Source organism: Ochlerotatus camptorhynchus, unplaced genomic scaffold (genome assembly GCF_037179485.1).
Source record: "Ochlerotatus camptorhynchus isolate MF236.1 unplaced genomic scaffold, CSIRO-AGI_Acam_v1.1 ptg000131l, whole genome shotgun sequence".
Taxonomy (NCBI): Eukaryota; Metazoa; Arthropoda; class Insecta; order Diptera; family Culicidae; genus Ochlerotatus; species Ochlerotatus camptorhynchus.
Genome location: NW_027040621.1, coordinates 583,967 through 606,959, shown reverse-complemented (window position 1 = coordinate 606,959; position 22,993 = coordinate 583,967). Strand labels below are relative to the sequence as shown.

General features: G+C 38.9%; 2 protein-coding genes across 3 annotated transcripts in view; one reads left to right on the top strand and one right to left on the bottom strand.

The window, feature by feature from the left end:
• Positions 1 to 9,244: 9,244 nt before the first annotated feature.
• Positions 9,245 to 16,807, top strand: LOC135700270 (G-protein coupled receptor 143-like). Its single transcript, XM_065220742.1, has 5 exons — positions 9,245 to 10,014; positions 15,439 to 15,860; positions 15,929 to 16,256; positions 16,319 to 16,426; positions 16,485 to 16,807. The coding sequence occupies exons 1-5, from the start codon at positions 9,865 to 9,867 to the stop codon at positions 16,650 to 16,652; spliced, it is 1,176 nt and encodes a 391-aa protein (XP_065076814.1). The 5' UTR covers positions 9,245 to 9,864; the 3' UTR covers positions 16,653 to 16,807.
• A 421-nt stretch (positions 16,808 to 17,228) lies between these two features.
• Positions 17,229 to 22,993, bottom strand: part of tho2 (THO complex subunit 2-like protein) — a 29,936-nt gene continuing 24,171 nt past the window's right edge. The window contains exons 11-13 of one of the 2 annotated variants that reach the window (XM_065220706.1): positions 17,745 to 17,891; positions 17,552 to 17,677; positions 17,229 to 17,469 (exon numbers count right to left, since the gene is read on the bottom strand). In XM_065220706.1, the coding sequence (XP_065076778.1) occupies positions 17,356 to 17,469; positions 17,552 to 17,677; positions 17,745 to 17,891 (387 nt within the window). In that variant the 3' untranslated portion in view covers positions 17,229 to 17,355. Of the gene's footprint in view, positions 17,470 to 17,551; positions 17,678 to 17,743; positions 17,892 to 22,993 lie in introns of those variants that run through there. The other variant, XR_010517574.1, reaches the window with a different exon arrangement.

Below are 22,993 nucleotides of genomic sequence, written 5' to 3'. Positions count from 1 at the left end.
AGCGTTCCGGAGCATGTCCGCACTCAGAAGATGTCCAAATTTGCGAAGAAATTCCTGGTTTGGCAAGCCATCTGCACGTGCGGGAAGCGGAGTGCACCTTTCGTGACCCAGGACACGATGAACGGACAGGTGTACATAAAAGAGTGCCTCCAGAAGCGGCTGCTTCCTCTCCTGAAGGCCCACAACGTCCCAACAATCTTCTGGCCGGATTTGGCCTCATGCCACTACTCCAAGGACGTGCTGAAGTGGTATGCGGACAATAAGGTCAATTTCGTGCCGAAAATGTTCAACCCTCCCAACACTCCGGAGCTCCGCCCCATCGAGAAGTACTGGGCGATTATGAAGCAGCACCTTCTTAAACGACCTAAGATAGTGAAGACAGTCGAGGAACTGAAGAAAGTATGGGTTTACATGCAAAAAACGGTTGATTCACAGTTTGTGCAGAATCTTATGGCCGGGGTTAAGGCCAAGGTGCAGGCATTTGCGTATGGACTGTAAATAAAATACGAGTAAAATGGTAAAATGAAGTTTAATAGTTATTTCTCGATCCCTGAAAATTTGATGGCAATCGGATGAAAACTCGAATTTTGCGAATCAATTTTGTGTGTGGCAATTTCATCGTGGATACCCTTTAGAAGCTTTATATTAAAAATATTAAGAGAAACGGGAATTCATATTAAAACACCAGATTATAGTTCATATTTCAAGCTGTGCATTATTAGAGTAATAATAATCAATTGATAAGAAGCAGTGTAACGATCTTGAAATAAATCAAAGACAAAATACCATGATTTAAAATTCAATTGTATGTAGCAACGATGTTGGCAGAATTAAAAAGTACGTATTATTATCTAAAAACAACTCGAAGCAACGCAGTTAACAATGCTGGAACATTCTGTCACTTTATGTGTTCATTCATCATAGCTGCTACCATATTTTGTAGTTAAAATAAGGTTTCTGTTGACTGATTCAGAAAATCCGTTGTCGTATCGTCCTTTCGTAAATTTATTCGTTAGAATGTCCTCAATATACTGCCGTGGATGCATTTGGTTGAATATAATACGCAGTATAAAGGACAACTCCGTACGGAAGAGATCCTTACTGTGTATGTTAACTTTTCCAAAGTCTTTCTTGAACTCATCGAAGTCCACAATCGACAAACTTATTGTGTTCTATACAGAGCATTCATCATTTGTTTCTCATGATGCCCATACTACAGACAAACAGACGTAACTCTTCATTGTGTATCTTCGTTCATGCATTTAACGGTTGATTTGAATATTATCAGTTCCGCGAACTACTCGCCGCAGCGCTGGCATCGGATCACTTTGACGTTTCTATATATTCTATAGAACTTTTATGCAATATTGTTTACGAGTTAGTGAGCAAGCTTGTTTTCTGCGAGAAGCCAGAGAGATGTCGTTACTGAGGTTATATATTTTGAGATACTATGTTTTCAAGAACAAGTTTTTCAAAGAGTTACGTCTGTTTGTCTGTGCCCATACTTTAAAGGCTTTATAGATGTAGCAAACGACGATTACTCAATCTCAACGCACTTATTGCTGGTTTCAGTTAATGATGCAAACCTATGCAAACTATCTACTTTCAAAACTTCGAGGAGAATTCAAGCATGCTCATGTAAACACAACCACAACCACACGAGTAAAGACGTCAAACGCAACGTGGCCATCAAAGCAACACGGAAAGTAATAGTTCTTAGTGGGACTGATATGCGTAGAATTTCCTACTTCATAACAAATTGATTCTGTTGAAATGTGAACAATGCACTAACTTATTTTAACTTTTATATCTTCCCATGAGCAGAAATGGTTCGAAACATTATTCGCGATTTCCTTACATATTACTTTTAGAACATGGGACACATATGCGTAGAACGGCAATATAGATGTTAACCACTAGTGCTGCATGCTGTCAACAATGTCAATTGACGTAAGATAGGGTTAATTACGCCATTTCCGGCCTATTAAGCACAACCCGCACTTAGTCTTTCTTATTTAATCTAGTGAAGTTTGGCACTAAACGGAATGTTATTAATACTGATGGCTTCCAAATTTATTTACCTTTCCGTACGTATCGTAAGATTTGACAAAGAGAAACCACTCGTTGAGATATTGTTAAAAGTCTAACACTGCTTCTTGACGTCAAACTCGGCCTACGGATTCTCAATTCGGTCTAACGCATTGAAACGCCAATGAATTCACTTCGGCCTATCGAATGAAGATAAAAATTGATTCGGTCGGAGCTTTTGTTTTTGGGAATAATTGGTGCAAACCTTTATATCACGCGTTCTCATTCACTTCGTTCGGAAGCTTATTAACTAAATTATCGTACCAAACATCATCAGTCCGCATCGTGCTCTCTTGCCGTGCGGATCTATTTGCTTTTTGCTTAAGGAAGTGTTACTACTACCTAAAGCTACAACAAATTTAAACAGCACTTTTCAGTGCTCAACCTGTAAAAATGTTCTACCTTGTTCAACTCCTCTTATTCCTCTTCGATCCTTGTTTGGACCCTACCCGAGGTAATCCTTCTTGGATATCGATTTGGAAAATTCCTCTTCGATCCTTCAGATTCTTATAGTAATCTGCTTGGAAGTCGATTTGGATAAAAAATTTACTGCCGCCATGGCGCCTAAACGCAAAAGAAAGGGGCAAACTCTTGACCCCCCTTCTGAAGAAATTAATTTGAGTAATCAATTTGATTTGCTCACGGATGATGAGAATGATCCATTATCCAAGAAAAATTCTAGTAAACTTTCCCGGCTTAATGCCAAGAAGGAAAAGATTCCCCCTATTGTGATAACCACTACCGATTTCCATGCTCTTTTGAATTTCGTGAAAGTTAAGTTTTCACTACAAATTGGACGTCGGGGTGAATGCCGTGTATTGGCTGAAACCTTGGATGGATTTAAATGTCTTCTCAAGTATCTTAATGAGAAGAAGCACAAATTTTTTACTTACGACACCAAAACTGAACGTGTGTTCAAGGTTGTCATGAAAGGACTGCCCAGTGGTGAATGCCTGGATCAGATCAAAGATGAACTGGCAAAATTACTTGGAGTTGTGCCACTCCACGTAATCAAAAAGAAAATGAAATCCCGTCCTGTCGATTCGCGCAACGGGATTTCTAATGATTTTTATTTAGTTCACTTCAAGTCTAGTGAACTAAACAACCTTAAGGCCTTAGAAAAAGCTAGCCTTATGCTCCATGTCCGAGTGAAGTGGGAACACTTCAGGAAGACTGGAGGAAATTTTCAAAACCTCACTCAGTACCGTAAGTGCCAGGGATGGGGTCACGGAACTAAAAATTGCTACATGCCAGCTAAATGCATGAATTGTGGTGATTCCTCTCACGCAAAGGACGACTGTCCTGTGAAGGAAGATCCTAAGAAATTTAAATGTTCAAATTATGGTGAAAACCACAAATCCAATTTTTGGGAATGTAAGACTCGCAAAGCGATCCTACAATCTCGTTCTAACCGACAGGTAAGAAACGCTCCACGTTTCCGACCAGGTACAAATTCCTCTGCTGTTAACAACGGTCAGCGAGGAACAAATTCTACATTCGTACCCGTAGGTACAAATATCACCCCTGCTTCAAATGTTTCATCTGTACCTACTCCCCTCGCTGCTAACAATGTTCAGCGAGTTAATGGAGCTACCTATGCTGCTATTGCAGCGGGTAAAAATCAAAATACTAACCAACGTTCTAACGGAAATTTTGACAATTTTGACAATTTTGACTTAGGAAGCATTACTGCTCCTAAAATGGAATTTTTACAGAATTCATTAATTGACATGATTTCTGATATGCTTAAATCTAACTCCATGTTTGATGCTATTCAAACTGGAGTAAAATTTGCTAATAATATTGTCATGACTTTAAAATTCAGTAATGGATTTTAAAGCATTAAATATTGTAAATTGGAATGCTCGATCTCTTAAAGATAATGAAGACGAGCTATTTAACTTTTTGCGAGTTCATAACGTGCATATTGCCGTTATAACTGAAACGTTCCTTAAACCTGACCATAAGGTTAAGAAGGACGCAAATTACTTGATTTATAGAAATGATCGTCTTGATGGACCCTGTGGTGGCGTTGCCATCATTATTCATAGACGAATCAAACATAAAATTCTTTCTTCATTTGAAACCAAAGTTTTTGAAACTTTGGGAGTTTCTGTTGAAACAAAATTTGGACAACTTACGTTTATAGCTGCCTATTTGCCATTCCAGCAAAAGAATTTTCTCAAGGGTGACCTCCAGAAACTTACCCGTCATAGGTCTAAATTCTTCATTATTGGTGATTTTAATGCAAAACACCGCTCATGGAATAATGCTCAAAGCAATTCCAATGGTAATATTCTGTTTGATGATTGTTCTGCAGGTTATTACACTATTCAATATCCAAACAGCCCAACATGCTTTTTTTCTGCAAGAAATCCCTCCACTATTGATTTGGTCTTAACTGATTCATGTCAACTTTGTAGCCAACTGGTTACCCATGCTGACTTCGGTTCTGATCACCTTCCAGTAACTTTTGAAATATCCCAAGAAATAATTTGTAATCCCAACAGCTCTACTTTCAATTACCATAGAGCTGATTGGGAGCAGTATCGAACATTTATGGAATATAACTTTGATCCAAACATTCCTTTGCAAACCAAAGATGAAATTAATTATGCTCTTGAATCTCTGACTACTTCTATAGTTGCAGCAAGAGCTGGCTCAGTACCAAAATGCGAGGTTAAATTCGATTCAATTATAATAGACGACGATCTTCAGCTCTTGATCCGTCTTAAAAATGTCCGTAGGAGACAATATCAAAGAACACGCGATCCTGCCATGAAAGTTATCTGGCGGGATTTGCAAAAACAAATTAAAAAGCGATTCTCTGCCCTGAGGAACAAAACTTTTGAAAATATTGTTTCTAAATTAGACCCGAGTTCCAAACCCTTTTGGAAACTCACAAAAATTTTGAAAAAACCTCAAAAGCCTATTCCAGCGCTTAAAGAAGGTGGTAAAATTTTGATCACAAATTTGGAAAAAGCTCAGAAACTTGCTAAGCAATTCGAGAGTTCCCATAATTTCAGTTTGGGTCTTACTAGTCCTATTGAGAATCAGGTTGCTCGGGATTTTCTGAATATTTTCTCTCGGGAAAATATTTTTGATGATTCCTGGGGGACTGATTTGGACGAAGTAAGGTCTATAACTAAAAAGTTTCAAAATATGAAAGCTCCAGGTGATGATGGAATTTTCTATATCCTCATCAAAAAACTCCCAGAGAGTACCTTGTCTTTCTTGGTAAAATTATTTAACAGATGTTTCCATTTGGCATACTTTCCTGATAAATGGAAAAATGCAAAAGTTGTTCCAATTTTGAAGCCGGATAAAAATCCAGCTGAAGCTTCTAGCTACCGTCCAATAAGTTTGCTTTCTTCAATAAGTAAACTTTTTGAAAAGATAATTTTGAATAGAATGATGCTTCACATCAATACGAACTCAATTTTTGCAGATGAGCAGTTTGGATTTCGCCATGGGCATTCAACTACTCATCAACTCTTAAGAGTTACCAATTTAATTCGTTCAAACAAATCGGAAGGCCACTCAACTGGAGTTGCTCTTCTAGACATAGAAAAAGCATTCGACAGTGTTTGGCATGAAGGTTTGATTGCTAAATTGAAAAAGTTTAATTTTCATAATTTATATTATGAAATTAGTTCAAAATTATTTAATTGACAGAACTCTGCAGGTAAATTATCAAAATTCCAAATCTAATCGACTATCTGTTAGAGCAGGAGTTCCTCAGGGTAGCATTCTTGGGCCTATATTGTATAACATTTTCACTTCGGACCTCCCTGATTTGCCTCAGGGTTGCCACAAATCTTTGTTCGCTGATGACACAGGCATTTCCGCTAAAGGAAAAAGTCTTCGTGTTATTTGCAGCAGACTGCAGAAAAGTTTAGATATTTTCTCTTCTTATTTACAAAAATGGAAGATTTCTCCCAACGCTTCCAAAACTCAACTTATAATATTTCCACACAAGCCTAGAGCTTCGTTTTTGAAACCTAGTAGTAGTCATATAGTCACTATGAACGGAGTTCCAATTTCCTGGTCAAACCAAGTGAAATTTCTTGGATTAATACTTGACCAAAAATTAACTTTTAAAGATCACATTGAGGGCATTCAAGCCAAATGTAACAAATATATTAAATGTTTGTATCCTCTTATAAACAGGAAATCCAAACTTTGCCTGACGAATAAACTTCTAATATTTAAACAAGTTTTTAGACCGGCCATGCTTTACGCTGTGCCAATATGGTCTAGTTGTTGCACTACCAGGAAAAAAGCACTTCAAAGGATTGAGAACAAAGTTCTGAAAATGATTTTGAAGTTGCCTCCCTGGTACAGTACAACCGAAGTACATAGAATTTCGAATGTTGAGACTTTAGCACAAATGTCCAACAAAATAATGAATAATTTCAGGCAAAAATCGTTGCAATCCTCAATTGCAACGATTAATTCCCTTTATACTTAGATAAGATTTAGTTTTAGTTTTTAGTTTTAAGATATCAATTGTTATACTGACATGCAGGTTAAAAAACCTGTTTAAAATACTTAATTGCCAAGACATGAACAATGTAAAAACACTTAGATATATATATCATAACAATTAAGGCTGGTACGTTACTGCAGTAACTGGAGCACCTAGGTTAAAAATGAAATGTAATTTATTTTGAATTTGGAACAAATAAAGAGTTTAAAAAAAAAAGAAAAAAAATGATGGAACTTTCTGTCACTTCATGTGTTCATTCATCAAGCTGATAGCTGCTACCATATTTTGTAGTTAAAATAAGGTTTCTGTTGACTGATTCAGAAAATCCGTTGTCGTATCGTCCTTTCGTAAATTTAGTCGTTAGAATGTCCTCAATATACTGACATGGATGCATTTGGTTGAATATAATACGCAGTATAAAGGACAACTCCGTACGGAAGAGATCCTTACTGTGTATGTTGACTTTTCCAAAGTCTTTCTTGAACTCATCGAAGTCCACAATCGACAAACTTATTGTGTTCTATACAGAGCATTCATCATTTGTTTCTCATGATGCCCATACTTTAAAGGCTTTATAGATGTAGCAAACGACGATTGCTGCAATCTCAACGCACTTATTGTTGGTTTCATTACAAACCTAGTTTGCATCTACTTTCAAAACTTCGAGGAGAATTCAAGCATGCTCATGTCAACACAACCACAACCACACGAGTAAAGACGTCAAACGCAACGTGGCCATCAAAGCAACACGGAAAGTAATAGTTCTTAGTGGGACTGATATGCGTAGAATTTCCTACTTCATAGCAAATTTCTCAGCATAACAGTCCCACAGAATTGTTTTCGTATAAAAATAGGCTTAACTAATTTCATTGAAGGTAATTTCTGTAGTTTTCACTAAAACAAATTGATTCTGTTGAAATGTGAACAATGCACTAAATTATTTTAACTTATCTTCCCATGAGCAGAAATGGTTCGAAACATTATTCGCGATTTCCTCAGATGTTACTTTTAGAACATGGGACAGATATGCGTAGAACGGCAATATAGATGTTAACCACTAGTGTCAATTGATGTATGATAGGGTTAATTACCCCATTCCCGGCCTATTAAGCACAACCCGCACTTAGTCTTTCTTAATCTAGCGAAGTTTGGCACCAAACGGAATGTTAATAATACTGATGGCTTCCAAATTTATTTACCTTTCCGTACGTACCGTAAGATTTGACAAAGAGAAACCAATCGTTGAGATATTGTTAAAAGTCTAACACTGCTTATTGACGCCAAACTCGGCCTACGGATTCTAAATTCGGTCTAACGAATTGAAAGGCAAATGAATTCACTTCGGCCTATCGGATGAAAATAAAAATTGATTCGGTCGGAGCGCTTCTTTTGTTTGTGGGAATAATTGGTGCAAACCTTCATATCACGCGTTCACAATGACTTCGTTCGGAAGCTTATTAACTAAAGTACCGTACCAAACGCATAATTGACTTGTTAACTCTGACATCATGGATTTCTTTGAAGTTTTCTGTTCGATAGGCCCAAAATGGGCGATTAGGCCGAAGTAGTTCTCTACCCTATTAGTCTAGCACTGAATTTCAATGATGATACTGATATTCATAGTAAGAATAATATCAGGCTTTGTTATTACTATCTACCTATATGAATATCATTAGAGAAAAGTTGAATATCTTACTTTTATCTCAATAAATCAACTTTTGTCTATAACCGTTGCATTAATACTACTGACGCAGTTCTTCACCTTCCATTGAAATAATAGACTCGACAGCTAAAGATAATGAGAACAGTTCAAGATAAATAAGTGAATTTACTTTCTTATTCTTGTGTAAGTAGTCAGCGGTAAATTGAATTTTGTTTTCAATATTCAGAATTTCTTAGAACGAAATTCACTTAACTGGGTTCTTTAATTATTAAACTATATTATACATAATCTGAAAGATCGCAGTTTTCTGAGCACAATTATGATATATGTTATGTTCCCAACAAAAAAAACTTCAACCTTTAAGACCCATTTAAGCTAACGTTCTTCGTTCTAGTGTATTTCGACCTAATGACAGGACACCGAAATGAAGGATAGTAGTGTGTTTCCCTTCATTGATCACTCCCTGCAGTCACTGCACTGCTTTCTGTAAATATATATATAGAGAAGCACCTCCGTTCGCCGAGCGTTAACCACATTTTTGCGGCTTCACGTGTTCCCACACGAACACGCATGACTAGTGCCCAGTAGTGGGACGCGAAGGGATATGAATTTCTTTGGGACTTACCTCTTATCGGATATTCAGACACATACCCAGGTACGACGAGACGACCACATGTCCATGGTGCCGGTGCAACTTATTCACTTTCATCCGGCTGCCTGTCTGTCGTCATCGAGCATCAATGACGGTCGGGACCATACGCAACAATCTGCAAGTACAAGTCGAGTAGCTTATTATAATGTATACACCTATTAGGAACGAACGTTATCAGTCTTACTCGTTTCTATTTTCCCATTCAATGTCATGACTAATAAAAAGCGTGCAAAAACAAAAACGGAATCGACCTTATCAGTCGTCGCGGTGGGAGATGCAGAAGTGACCGCACCACACTCACTGACCAACAATAACAGTGCAAATTTAGGATTGTCTGTATCAGTCTAGTCTAGGCTTGGGCGTGAGGAGAGAAGAGAAGATCGTCGTGAGAACTAGGATTTTAGCACACAGCAAATCTGAAGAACACGTGTCACATGTTTATCGTCGGTGTCGTCGCACGAAAGAGTCTCTTTAACCGCCTTAGGCGTGAGATAAGAAGTCAAAATATGGCTTCCGAAGCATTACGTTTACGGAAATCTTGTTTGATGTGTCGACATTTTTGGTGAACATTAAACCAACATCAACAGTGATAAGTGCGATGAGATGAGAGCCGGGATTGGAGTGAACGAGTGATACGAGCAAAAAACCTCGATGATAAGCTCGCTGGTCCGCTGCTTGAAGGAACCTGCGAGTGAAGATTTTCCATGAGTAAGAAGAACCCGTTGATTGCAGCCGAAATTCTATTCCGAAGCATGGATTAGAAGGCAGTCAGTCTAAGTGCACCAGTTGCCAGTTGATGGGCGTGGCGTGGATCTTTCCGGGGATCAAACTCGTTGGAATAATGTAACAATATCCAACGCAAGTGTAATTGAACTCCAAAGTGTGCATATGAGTGTGTGTGTTTGTGCTCAAGGTCGATTTTATACTTAGCCCTTGTTGGAAATAGGCGAAGGGAAAGTGCAGTGTGAAGATATGGCTGATCCAACGATACAGACATTCTGCTGCCACAACCGGATACGTTCACCACCGGCTGTGAAGCTCATGTCCGAGTTCAACACCGATGGCTACATTGTGGTGTGTATTGTTTCGTCGGTTCTCGGAATAGCTGGTGCCATCTATCAGGTGAGTTGTCGCACTACTGACTGTGTGATTGTGCACTTTGTCAACTTATACATAAAAGTGGTAGCTGATTCACTATTCAGTGGTTTCTGTTAATCAATGGAAGCTAATGGATGACTTCATTAATCTGTACAATATTCTAAGAAAGAAGCCCCGCAAGTGTGGTGTAGTAATGATTCATTCCAACTCACCAAATATAAGCATGGTGTTCAGCACGTTTTTTCGTGGTGAAATTCAATTATATTCGAAGTGTTAGCAACATTAGAGAGAACCTGTTTATGCAGTGAATCAAACTTTTAAGACTTTAAATGATCTATATTTCTTGAATTTGTGTGGTCTACATGTATAACTTATCAAGTGACACAGATGCGTCTTTTCAACTTTAATTCCTTTGAAATTTCAATTATTATTAATTACAGTTCCTAGTACTATCAGGCCTGTTTTAAGAATGACCACCTTGGTGGGATTGGTTTGTTTTAAATTTGAAAAATGAGACTACTTATAACTACTATTTACAACTATAACTAACCTACAACAACTATATACACCTAATCTACTATATACAAATTGCTTATCAAAGCATGTTCTGATAAATTACATTTTTGTGCAAATTTAGTCTTAATTTCGTTAATTCGGGAATCTATTTTGGCAATGCCTGCCTCTTCATGTAAATTTGTTATTCTAGTGTCGAAAGGACGATCAAGAACCATCCTCAGCACTCTATTCTGAGCGATTTGGATTTTGTTCCTGTGAGTCTGTGCACATGATTCCCACACCGAAGCTGCGTAGAGGATCGCAGGTGCTATGATTTGTTTGTAGACAGCCAGTTTGTTCACCCATGAGAGGCGGGATCTGCGGCAAATCAGCGGATACAGACACCTAACCAAGACAGAACACTTGACTACTGTTTTCTCTACATGCGAACGGAAGAGGAGCTTTTCATCGAACAACATCCCGAGATAGGTTACTTCGGCGGACCACTCAACCCTTGTGCCATTCATGATTACAGTACAAGATGGAGCCGGTTTCAGTTTGGGCGATTGCCGATGGAGGAACATGATCGCTTGTGTTTTGGAGGCATTGATTTTGATTTTCCACGTGGTGGCATAATCAGCAAAGGCGTTAAGGCATCGTTGAAGTTTGTTCGTTATTTCGCGAGGCATCCTTCCTTTGACGGCTATTGCGGTATCATCTGCGAACAGGAAGCAGTGAATCAAAAATTATACCGTATATTTTCTATGCAATTCGGTAATAGAATTTGACACTTCCTAGTTGGAGTTTTAGTCGGTACATAGAGATTAGTGGCGTTTAACGCATGCACATGGTGGATCGCTATGTAAAGTTGTTTATTATTTTCCTTTGGCTAACCTATAAAATGTATGAAATTAGATCTGTCAACATGAGTTTGACAGCGATTTGTTATGTACTTTTCTCGGATATTCACTAACACGCTCGCATATATCGCACCAATACAACTGGACGTGAAAATCTCTATTCCATTTTCCCAGTAGACATTTTCACGCCTGGTTGTATTGGTGCGCTGTGTGAAACTGTGGTAATGAAAATTCGAGGAAAATACATAACAAACCGCTGTCAATCTCATTATTACTACTCGAATTACATACATTTTGAGGTTAGCCCGAGGAAAATAATAAAGAACTTTACACGGCGATAGACTCCCGTTAGTGTGCGTGCGTTAAACGTCACTGGTCTCTATTGCTAGTTGCCGGATCTTTAGTTGGAGACGACGGGCCACTCTTTAGATTATTGAAACAATCAACTCTTGAATAAAAATAATGATGCAGAGTTCTTTGCTATAGTATAGTTATTGTTTTATAACAGATTCTAGCTTGATAACAAGTGAAACGTCAAAATAAACATCAAAAACAAACATTATGTGTGGCGGCGGCCTTCATGTTTACGGCATTTATTGTTTTAGGGCTAAATACTGGTCGCAGTGATCAAAATACCTAAAAATGTTTTAGGGCTATCATATCATTGATAATGTAAAAGTAACGTTACTAAAAATTGAATGGTTTTTTAAACTATGCGGTACTACAGAAGCTGTTAAAGTTTGGCTTGTATCGGTGTAAGACGGCCACCTTTGCACAGTGGGCAAACCACGGGTGGGCGAATATTGACATAACCACGATTAAATTGAATATCTCGGCTACAAAACGGTTTCAGTCAACATGTTGTATATATTTTTAAAGGAAAAACTCTGGTTTCATTGCCTGCTGGGATAGAGGGCCTGAATCAACCTGAGTTCCCAGTAAAGTAGGAAATGCCTCTATCTATCGACATGTTTTACATCTCACTTTACGAATATTACTGGAAATTGATAGTACTAAGTATATATGGTATAACGAAACCATTTACACCCTCAGGGAACCTCTACTGGTTTAAAGGAAGATCCGGAACGACTGATAAAGTGACCACATTATAAAAGTTGTCCTAGAACCTTGCGATTATTTATATATGGTTCAGAATAACGAGATGAAAGTGTATTGAATATTGTTGCAAACGACCTCAGCAGGTATGAAAGCTTTGGCCGAACCGGCCAACACACAATGATCACCTCAACAATACCATAGATTTTATCGTACAATCTTTATTTTCCTTCTTTAACTCCTGAACTCTTACTTGACGCATCTGCGTCTCCTGCCTCGTAACGTGTGTAGATCACCTTTTCGTGGTACGTTACGGGATGTAAGATCTACCACCGATTCCTAGTCCCAATTACTTCAAACTAGGGGAACAGGATTTTTCAGTAATCCAAGGAAGACATCTTAGTCCTTGTTACTTTTTATGCCTTGTTGATAGTGACAAGACTCGGCTTTGTCTACCGAGGATGATCTTGAAACAAGGAAAAAATGAGTTAGTTGTCTTCATCTGTGTGATTCCTAATCTTCTATTAGTTGTTCCCTAGTTTGAAGTGGTTAAGACTAGGGTTCTGAAGCATGGTCATTATTGGTGTCATACCTTAATTTTGTTGCTAAGGAATCCAAGTTTGACTGACAAAGGGGCGCGCCTTTGGAGGGACCTTTCAATTAGAGTCAGATCCTTGCGATAAATGCAAGAGTGGCAACTGTAAAAAATCGAATACTTCATCATTTCTCCATAGTGATGGAGTAATACGACATGCACTAAACTAAGGACACGGGATATACTACAATAGATCAATTTACTGGTCGCAGTAGTGTTAGGTCCCGAACAGAGGAAAAAAAAAATCTGCGTCTCCTAAATCTCACTAGCTTCTTCTTTCCTCTCTCTTTCCACCTTTTTCTCTCATTTACTCACTATCTTCTCGTACATTTGTCTTCCCTGGCGCCGCCGCGGACGTCGTTTGCTGCTTAGTCTCTGCATCCGAGCATTCGTTCGGTCCGCATATTTTGGATGCTTCCACCATTTGCGATTGCCCCGGAGACGAATGCTTCGAGGAAGCCGGACAGTGGCCTGATTGTGGAATGGCCTCCGGAGTCCAAAGTAGGCACGATTCCCTGCCATAATGCGTCTTTGCATTTCTCTGCTGGTGTCATTTTCGGCGGTCACCAGTCAGTGAGCCCAAATCCACGAACTTGTCGACCACTTCGATTTCGTCACCGTCAATCTGAACTCGGGTAGGAGTCTAACATTGTCTGAACCTCTTCCTCTCATGTGTTGAAGGCAAGTCCAATCCACCTACCTTCAGCCTTCAGTCTGATGTACGTTTGCGCCATCGTCTCAAAGTTTCGTGCCATGATGTCGATGCCATCGGCGAAGCCAAGAAACTAGATGGACCTTCTGAAGATCGTGCCACTCGTATCTGTATCTATATCACACCTTCTAACGCGATGTTAAATAACAGACGCGAAAGGCGATCACCTTGCCATAACCCCCTCCTTCTCGAGATGCAATAAATTAGGGAATAAATTTCAAGATTCTGGTATTGGAAAACTGTTCAAGATTTAAGGGGCTTGATTTAAGATTATAAGTGATATATCGATATATTGGACCTAAAAAAATAAATATGATAAATGTTCCAATCAATTTCCCGGTTGTTTTCGATTCCCGGTTGAGTCCCAGTTGAGTGGCCAAATTGTTACTCAGCGTTGAGTAGCCTACGTTTAAAAAAAAGTGATTCCCATTTGATTTACACGGTAATCACTTCACCGTGAGTGACAAATGGTCACTTCACTTCGTTTTCACCGTGAAGTAACCCTCGTAATAAGGGCCACTATTAGACCTATTCTATGCGGCGTGTGAAGTGATAATTGGCCATTTGCTACGAGTACCTCACCCGAGGTGACAATGGATCAATGAAAATGCTGAGGTTCTGACAGCACTATGCTGTGGCTACCACAGTATTTTACATTTGATCGTCCATACACAGTATGGGAAGTGGAAGGTGCTGTTACTTAGCGCTAAGTAGCCTACGTTAAAAAAAAACTTTCATCTGAGTAGAAGTGACAACTCATCACTCACGGTAAAGTGATTCCCATTTGATTTACACGTTAATCACTCCACCGAGAGTGACAAGTGGTCACTTCACTTCATTTTTACCGTGAAGTAACAGTCGTAATAAGGGCCACTATTAGACCTATTCTATGCGGCGTGTGAAGTGACAATTGGCCATTTGCTTTGAGTACCTCACCCGAGGTGGCAATGGATCAATGAAAATGCTGAGGTTCTGACAGAACTATGCTGTGGCTACCACAGTATTTAACATTTGATCGTCCATACACAGTAGCTATAGCTGAGTGAGATTGGACGGCCAAGCAGTTGGTACGCCTTTGGTATAGTAAAGGGTGTATTCGATACAAATGACACACATATATTTACTCACCAAAATTAAAACGATTATCTAATTTTCTTGAAATTTTCAGGGAATGAAAAACTGCTAATTAGTTATGATTTACAAAATTTGTTTTATTCAATTTCGTTTCCCACTCCAAATGCCCGCACCTTCCTTTTCACTCCACCCATCAAATTTTGTACAACCGATAATCCCAGTGTTTGTTGTTTTTATCCAAATTTTCTTAAACTCCAGCTCTGTTTTAATAGTTTTGGGATGTTTGCGAAGTTCCGTCTTCATAATTGCCCAGAATTTTCCAATTGAGCGAAGTTCCGGTGCATTTGGTGGGTTCATATCGTTTGGCACAAAATTGACTCCGTTGGCTCGGTACCACTAAAACACGTTTCGAGCGTAGTGGTAGGATGCTAGATCAGGCCAAAACAGAGTTGATCCTTTGTGCTTCCTTATGAATGGCTTCTTAAGGCACAATTTTCAGGTTTTTTACTCATACGCTTCATAAGTTACAAAAGATTTTCGGTGTGCCATTTTTATCGAATACTCCCTTTAGTATCAATAGAACCAGATGTCTGTTGTAAAAGATTAAATGTAAAACGAAAGCATTTTCTCATTTTCCTCTTGCATTTCCATTCCAGATTTGGATCCGCAACGAAGACCCACCCAATCCGCAGTTCGTCCACCGTCGTCGCCCGGGCTCGGCTTCAGCCGCCAGCTATAGTACGGGGCGTAGCATTATCGTGTGGCTAGCGGTAGCCGATCTGTGCGCCTCGCTCGGTGTATTCCTCCGGTCGGCCCTGTGGAAGTATATCAAAAATGTTATCCCACCGGACAGCGACGATGTCGACACGACTAACGTTATCTTTTGTGCCGTTTCGTCAGCATGGATTCAGTATTTCTATATGTGCACGTGGCTTTGGACGCTGAGCTACGCGATCAATGTGCGGCGGCAGCTGAGCGGTACCAGGGTGGCACTGCGAACGTATCACCTCTACGTGTGGAGCATTTCAGCGGTACTGACAGCGACCGGGTTGACGGTGCTCTACGTTCCGGATGCTGAGTACGGATGAAATCTGATAGCTAGTTGTGGTTGATCTAATATGATTGGTATGTTTTATTTCACTGCAGTTGTCACAACGTGCACGACGTAGGCAGTGCCTATCTTCGGATACTACCAAACTACCTCACCACCTACGGGCCGATGATAGCAGTGATGGTGGCCAATCCGGTGCTGTACTTTGCGGCCTCCAAGGAGGTCGATCGGCAGCTGGTGGCGCGCTTCAGCCAGATGACATCCACCGAGCGCGATCTCATGACCAAGTTTAAGATGAAATTCTCTCTAATCAATTTTGTGTTTTACGTGTGCTGGTTACCGAACTTGCTCAACGGTATCATCCTGTGGACCATGTGGTTTTCGTTACCATTCCAGACAATCGTCACAGTGTGGTATGTGATGGTAAGGACGCGACTGGAAATAATTATTGTGAGAATGGGTAAAAAATGTTCGGACTGTTTTAGGCTATAACAAATCCACTTCAGGCATTCCTGAACTCATTGGTGTATCAGAGGTGGAACTGCGGATGGCGGTTACGACGGCATGAAGACGATGCAGATGCTGACAATAGGGTTCGTTTCTTACATGTTAGTACCTGGATCAATTAAAACTTTTGCTTGAATATTCCAGCGTCGAAACCGTCACTCACACGGATCCTCGGAGGCAACACCACTGCTCCAGTCTCAGCTATTCAAGCCGGAATCACCTTCGACGTCATCGCATGTCCTGTTGCAAGAATCTCCCGTCGGTTTGAACCCCAATCCAACGCGGAGCATCAATTCATGTACATTGGTCTGATGTAAGATGGTGCTTCGCTTCGTTACTAACAAGAATGATGATAATCACACACACACAAATTAGAGTTTAAAACACATTCCATCTCATTTTTAGAATCTACTTATTTATGACAACTGAACAGATTGTGAGTTTTCTTTTTTGTTCTACAGAATAAATGGTTTCTTCCAAGCAGCTTTTTTTTATCTTACGACGGACAGTTTGTTTATATTCTTCTCGTGATGACATTAGCACGTTTTCCAAACGACAGAGATGTAGGAGATGTTCGAAATCACGCAGTCATCAATGATCAATTATGAATGTTTTTTAAACGTACTGCTTCCTTATATGCACAGGGTTGCATAACCTGAGAATTATCTTCTCTGGTTTAGTTCTAATCTAATCTTGTAAAAGACATTGGAATCGAACACATTTGCGATTCTCGTTATGCTTCTTAAGAGATCATCCACACTTTTTCTCGAGCACACTGAACTTTCTCATACTCGTGCTTGCTATGTAAAGTATTGTTCTTAAAGTATATCATAACGCAACTTAATTGTTAAAGTAAATTTTTAATAATGATCGCCAAAAAATATAATGGTCACTTTTCTATTTCAAAAATAATTTGCTGCTTTGTACTGATGAGTCAGAAAAGAAGAAAAACGTAATCTTGTAGGAAATTAATGATAAAACTTTTCATTGATTCGCACGAGTCATCGAGGAAAGTCTAGTAGCCAGATCTTGTGCGCGATGATTTCGTAATGTACGGCTTCTCACTGCGATCGATGCGATCGTGTGATCGTTCGCGATGATCCCGACCACTGTAGGGAGGTGATTTTTCCTAAAAGAAAAAAAGAAAAAGAAAACACAACAATTAAAACAACCACTTGGTTCAGTTTTTCCCACACAAAATCGTGATTTACCCTCAAGTGATGATGCTTGTCGCGATGGGAAGGACCAAGATCATCTTCACCGTTCTGCAAATGCAACTTGGCTTTCTCCTCCTCGCGACGACGCTTTTCGGCAAGCATGATCTCTTCGGCGCGATCCTGTGCGAAAAATTGCAACCATTATATCTTCCCAGTCCTCATTCGAGCTCTAATCGAACCTACTCACCCTCTTTCTGCCGAGCTTACGCTCCTTGCGAAGTTCCTTCTCCTCGTCGGTTTTGTCACGCTTGTCCTTGGTTTTGCTGCTGCGTTCTTTTTTGGACTCGGTCGACGATGATGACTGCATCGTAATGGCGTCGCCTTCGTGTTTGCTCTAAAATGAAGTCGAAAAGGGAATGGGTTCCAATAGTTTGCCGGGAATACCTGAGCTTTGCTTGTTGTTTAATTTTGGAGGGAGGTAGACGGGGGACTGAATACACGCGGGGATCGCTGTCGTGTCATCTTGGATTGTAGAACCTGCACCGTTAATATGATTACTGTTTAATGTTCGCTTCATGTTTTGTTGTTGTTGAATTGTCCCACATTTCCCTCCTTATTAATTTCACTAGTTAACTAACTTTTATTGATTGCACCGAGTTATTTAAATTGTGAGAAAGATTGCTATCTCGCAAATTAATTTACCGCTTGCATACGCTAGCGGAATAACGGTGACATCCCATATATTCCCAAGCGATTCGAGTGCTATCTATGAACTATGCCTCATTATAGTTAAGCTTCAAAAATTCTGTACCATTGCAGATACAATCTGTATCAATGTTTATGATTATACTTTTGAGCAGGGTTGCTTCCACTCGCTTGCTATAAAAAATCTAAATTGACTAATGAGCGTTTTAGTAGAATAATTGTATACCTTATTACGTTGTTTTTGCTTTTAATTCTACTACTGTTGTATCACTTTCACTTCACTATCACTTTAAAATAAACTATAACAGATATGTATTTCGTTTACTACTTGCAAACTTCTGCAGTGTCTAGTCATAATCATATAACTAGACACTGAAGAAGTTTGCAAGTAGTAAACGAAATACGTATCTGTTATAGTTTATTTTAAAGTGATAGTGAAAGTGAATAGTGAAGTGAAAGTGATACAACAGTAGTAGAATTAAAAGCAAAAACAACGTAATAAGGTATGTAAGAAAAAAAGTTTTTCTAAACTATGAAATCATTAGATGAACTTGTAAATTATAAGAAGAGGTTGTTTCATAGACGTAAGTCTAAGACCAGAAGGTCCCGAAGAAACGTGCTCAACTTTTTGGCTCAGCTCTGGTACTCTCTTCGGTCCCAAGCTAATCGATGCACCTCTCGAAACATAGGAAAATCCACGAACCCCTCATTTTATCTGTCCCCTCATTTATATCATAGTGTAGTACTAGAATTTAGACTAGAATTGGGTACGCTTATAGATGTACTTCGGACCAATAGGCTAGTCAAGTAGTGAGCCAATTTAAAATCGTTAGTTTCCACCGGTATGTGCAAGACTCATAAAACCTATCAATTTCACTTTCGAGCATCACATTCAGCGATTTCATGATTCGTGAGCGTTCACTCAGAGTGAGCGCTCACGAATCGTAAACTCGCGTCAAATGATTTCATAATTGGGCAGTTCCAAGCAAAATAGCGAAGCAAAAATTTGAATCGACCATCGCTTTAGATTTTTGCTAAAATTCTACCATTTTGGATTTAGTAAAATTTTCAAAAAGGCGTCTTTGAAATTTTTCAAAAAAATGTAGGATGGAAATGGCATTTTTGATCAAAATGTCGCCTGACTCGAGTATGTAGAGAAAAACAATATATTTCTGGGAAAAATAAACAATTTTTTAAACATCATTTTATTTTATAGTCTATAATTTCAAAAATAATAATACCAAAATAGTCTATTTAATGGAATATCTGGCCTTATTTAATCATACTAAATTAGAATTAAGATTTTTATTATATGTTTCGTATGAATGAGTATTTCGAACTATGATAATTGTTTTATACGACGACTAAATGAACTTTATTAGTTTACCTGAGGTTTGTTCAAAGCAAAACAATATGGCTTACGCACAGCAATTGCTAGCCGATATCAAGATTCGTCTCCAAATTATCATCTACATTGTAATTTTGTAAATGAATTTCGACTAAAACTACAGAGTGTGGTGTAAATAATGCAAAAAATATTCCATTGTGTCGTGCCAATATCAATTGGAAATACGATTTAATTTAGGCATTTATTTTGGAGTGACGAGAGAGAAACGTAAGTAAAGGGTGTATTCGATAAAAATGGTACACCGAATATCTTCTGTAACTTTTGAACCGTATGAGTAAAAAACCTGAATATTTGATTAAATCTTATTCATAGTGCATTGTTTACATCTGTCAAATTTCATAACTTTTCATACCAGTCATGTCATCGAATCGAGAAATAGCCAGTGAAAAAAAATTGTGCACTTACAATCACAAACGAAGTGACAGACGACTAACTGTTGAAGAAATCTATTAAAATAATGTGGTTCGCTTTAATAGAATTTTCTTAGAAGCTTGTAACATCAGCCACCAGATAGGCTAGTATTTTTGTTTTGATTTGAACAAAGTTGATTTTGTGTGCAATGATCTTTGACAGTGTGCAAAGAGTGTATCATTTTGTCATTTTTTATGCATTTCAGTTTTGAGTAGAGTGAAAGAGATAGAACCAAATCATTCTAGTACATTTCAGGGGAAACATGTCAGAAGGGTCTAACTCGAAACGTAAACAATGACTCATCGGTTCATCGGTTTCTTACGAATGACAACACACCCACTCAAACTAACTAAATCATCAGACAGAACAATGTTTGTTCTATGAGCTGGTGTAGTCAGATTCCGTGAGTGTGTGCTCATTCAAGACAAATCGACGTTCAAAGTCATTGTTTACTTTTCGAGTTATACCCTTCTGACATGTTTCCCCTGATTTGGTGGAAATGCTTCCAATCAGTGGTGGCACGAGTCCTGGAGTTTAACATTTTTTCCTTAACATTTGATACTTTTTGCGATAACCATTTTGACGACACACAAAAACAAACTGGCAAGCGGCAAAAATGTCATGACATTTCTAAACTGTTTTCTGCCAGCGACAGAACATTTTCGCACAAAAAAGCAGACAAGACCGGCGGCACGCGCGACATAAATTTATGTCGTGTAGAATTTTGCTGATTTCTGGCTAATTACTGCATTTATTTGATGTTTATTGCATGGAATTAAAAGATAAGAATGAAGACTAACCAGTCATAAGCATTGATGTTAAAATTATGCGTAAATAAGGGAGTTGGTAATTTACTGTCACACGCAAGCCTGAAGCTAAAATTTCATTACAATAAACTGTTTGGAAAAATCAGGCTGCGAGATTTTATTTATTCTCTATCTCCGCTGTTCGCTTGGAATGTAGTTATAAACGGCCGCCCGTGTGCTGGCTGTTTTGTTTCGCTCTGGACGATAGTTTTTCAAAAAATGTACTGTTGCCACCTCTGCTTCCAATACAATCCAGTAGTAGTGTTGCCATGTGGTACACTGAAACATTGCAATAGCAGGTTCGTCACCAAAGTTGTTGAGCCGCTCCGTCTATCACTTCGTTTGTGCTTACAATCAAAATCCAGAGGCGTCCCACCGATGAATCGCTAAAAAGCTGGGAATTGCAAATACCACTGTGTGTCGTGTGATTAGAACCTTCAAAGAGCGTTTGAGTACCCAAAGGAAGAAAGTGAGTGGTCGTAAAAGTGGTCCAATGAAAAATGGCCAGGAAAGTAGTCCAACCTGTTTCAAGAACTGTCCAAACATGTCAATTCGAGATGTCGCTAAAAAGTTCAAGGTGTCAGTCGGTTTTGTGCAGAAAATCATGAAGTGTGCTGGGTTAAATGTTTACAAGGTTCAAAAAGCCCTAAAACGGAATGAAAAGCAAAAAATCACTGCAACAATCCGGTCCCGGAAACTGTACACTAAGTTGCTCACCAAATCGTGTTGCATCGGAAGTCGGCCTTGACGTAAGTTTCGTCATCCATCACGAAACTTACGTCACGGCCGACTTCCGTCAACTTCCTGGGTAAGAATATTTCGTTGCCAAGTTTAAGTTCGATGTTCCGGAGGATGTTCGAAAGATGAAATTATCGAAAGTTCCTGATCTGGCAGGCGATTTGCGGATGTGGTGAAATAAGCGCTCCCTTCATCATTTCCGGAACAATCAACGGTGCGATTTACACGGAAGTGCCTTAAGAAGCGTTTATTGCTTTTCATAATGAAGCACAAAGGATCAACTCTGTTTTGGCCTGATCTAGCATCATACCACTACGCTCGAAACGTGTTGAGTGGTACCGAGCCAACGGAGTCAATTTTGTGCCAAACGATATGAACCCACCAAATGCACCGGAACTTCGCTCAATTGAAAAATTCTGGGCAATTATGCAGACGGAACTTCGCAAACATCCCAAACCTATTAAAACAGAGCTGGAGTTGAAGAAAATTTGGGTAAAAACAACAAAAACACTGGAATAATTGGTTGTACAAAATTTGATGGGTGGAGTGAAAAGGAAGGGGCGGGCATTCGGGATGGGAGACGAAATTGAATAAAACAAATTTTGTAAATCATAACCCATTGTGCCATTTTTATCGAATACACCCTTTAATGTAATGTAAAGCTTATTTCAAATTTATTGAGTTTAAAGGTCTCCACAGAATCTGTCTACCATCGCAATACACGCAATTGACTTCTTAAATGTTGAAAAATTTATCGGTTAATTTACATCATCTGAAAAAGCACAACGAATTTTTTTCGAAGACTTTCTTATCGATTCAAGATTCAATGCAAAATAATGACATCACTGTTTGACAGTAAACTAACAAATTGACAGCTCACTCCTATACAAAGTCCCACAGAGGGGCGCTAAGATGGTGATTTTGCCAATCAAATCGCACTTATTTAAAATAGTTTGAGTGTACCAAAATTGATGAAATTTTGGATTTCGGATCCATTTTTAATGCAGATTATGAATATGCATTAACCTCAATACCCTTAAATAACCCAAGTTCTATGGTTAGAAATTGAAGAATTTATCGAGAACAATGGACCAATAAAAAGACTGGAACGTCAGGAGGGGAACGTCACCTTCCCTTTTCCTGATGCGGTATAAAATTCCTGTCCCGGAAGCTGCTTGAAATCTGCCTTCACAAAAGTTTCGTGTGAGAACGTCGGATTCTCTTGCTGCGCGAGAATAAATTTTGACACGCTTCTCCTCTTGCTTGGACGTCATTTTGAAAACTGGAGAGCAAACGGTGAAAACTCATCATAGTAACCATTGTATATACACTCAACTTCCAAATGCAGCATTTCAGGTTTTGTTTTATGCATTTTTAAAAGAAAAACACATAGTAACTATAAATTGGATTGCAGGTGATTTTGACGGT

Coding starts and splice junctions, on each gene's coding strand:
- LOC135700270 (XM_065220742.1), top strand. CDS start 9,865: ATGGCTGATCCAACGATACAGACATTCTGCTGCCACAACCGGATACGT. Junction 10,015..15,438: donor TAGCTGGTGCCATCTATCAG/GTGAGTTGTCGC, acceptor TTTCCATTCCAG/ATTTGGATCCGCAACGAAGA. Junction 16,427..16,484: donor ATGCAGATGCTGACAATAGG/GTTCGTTTCTTA, acceptor TGAATATTCCAG/CGTCGAAACCGTCACTCACA.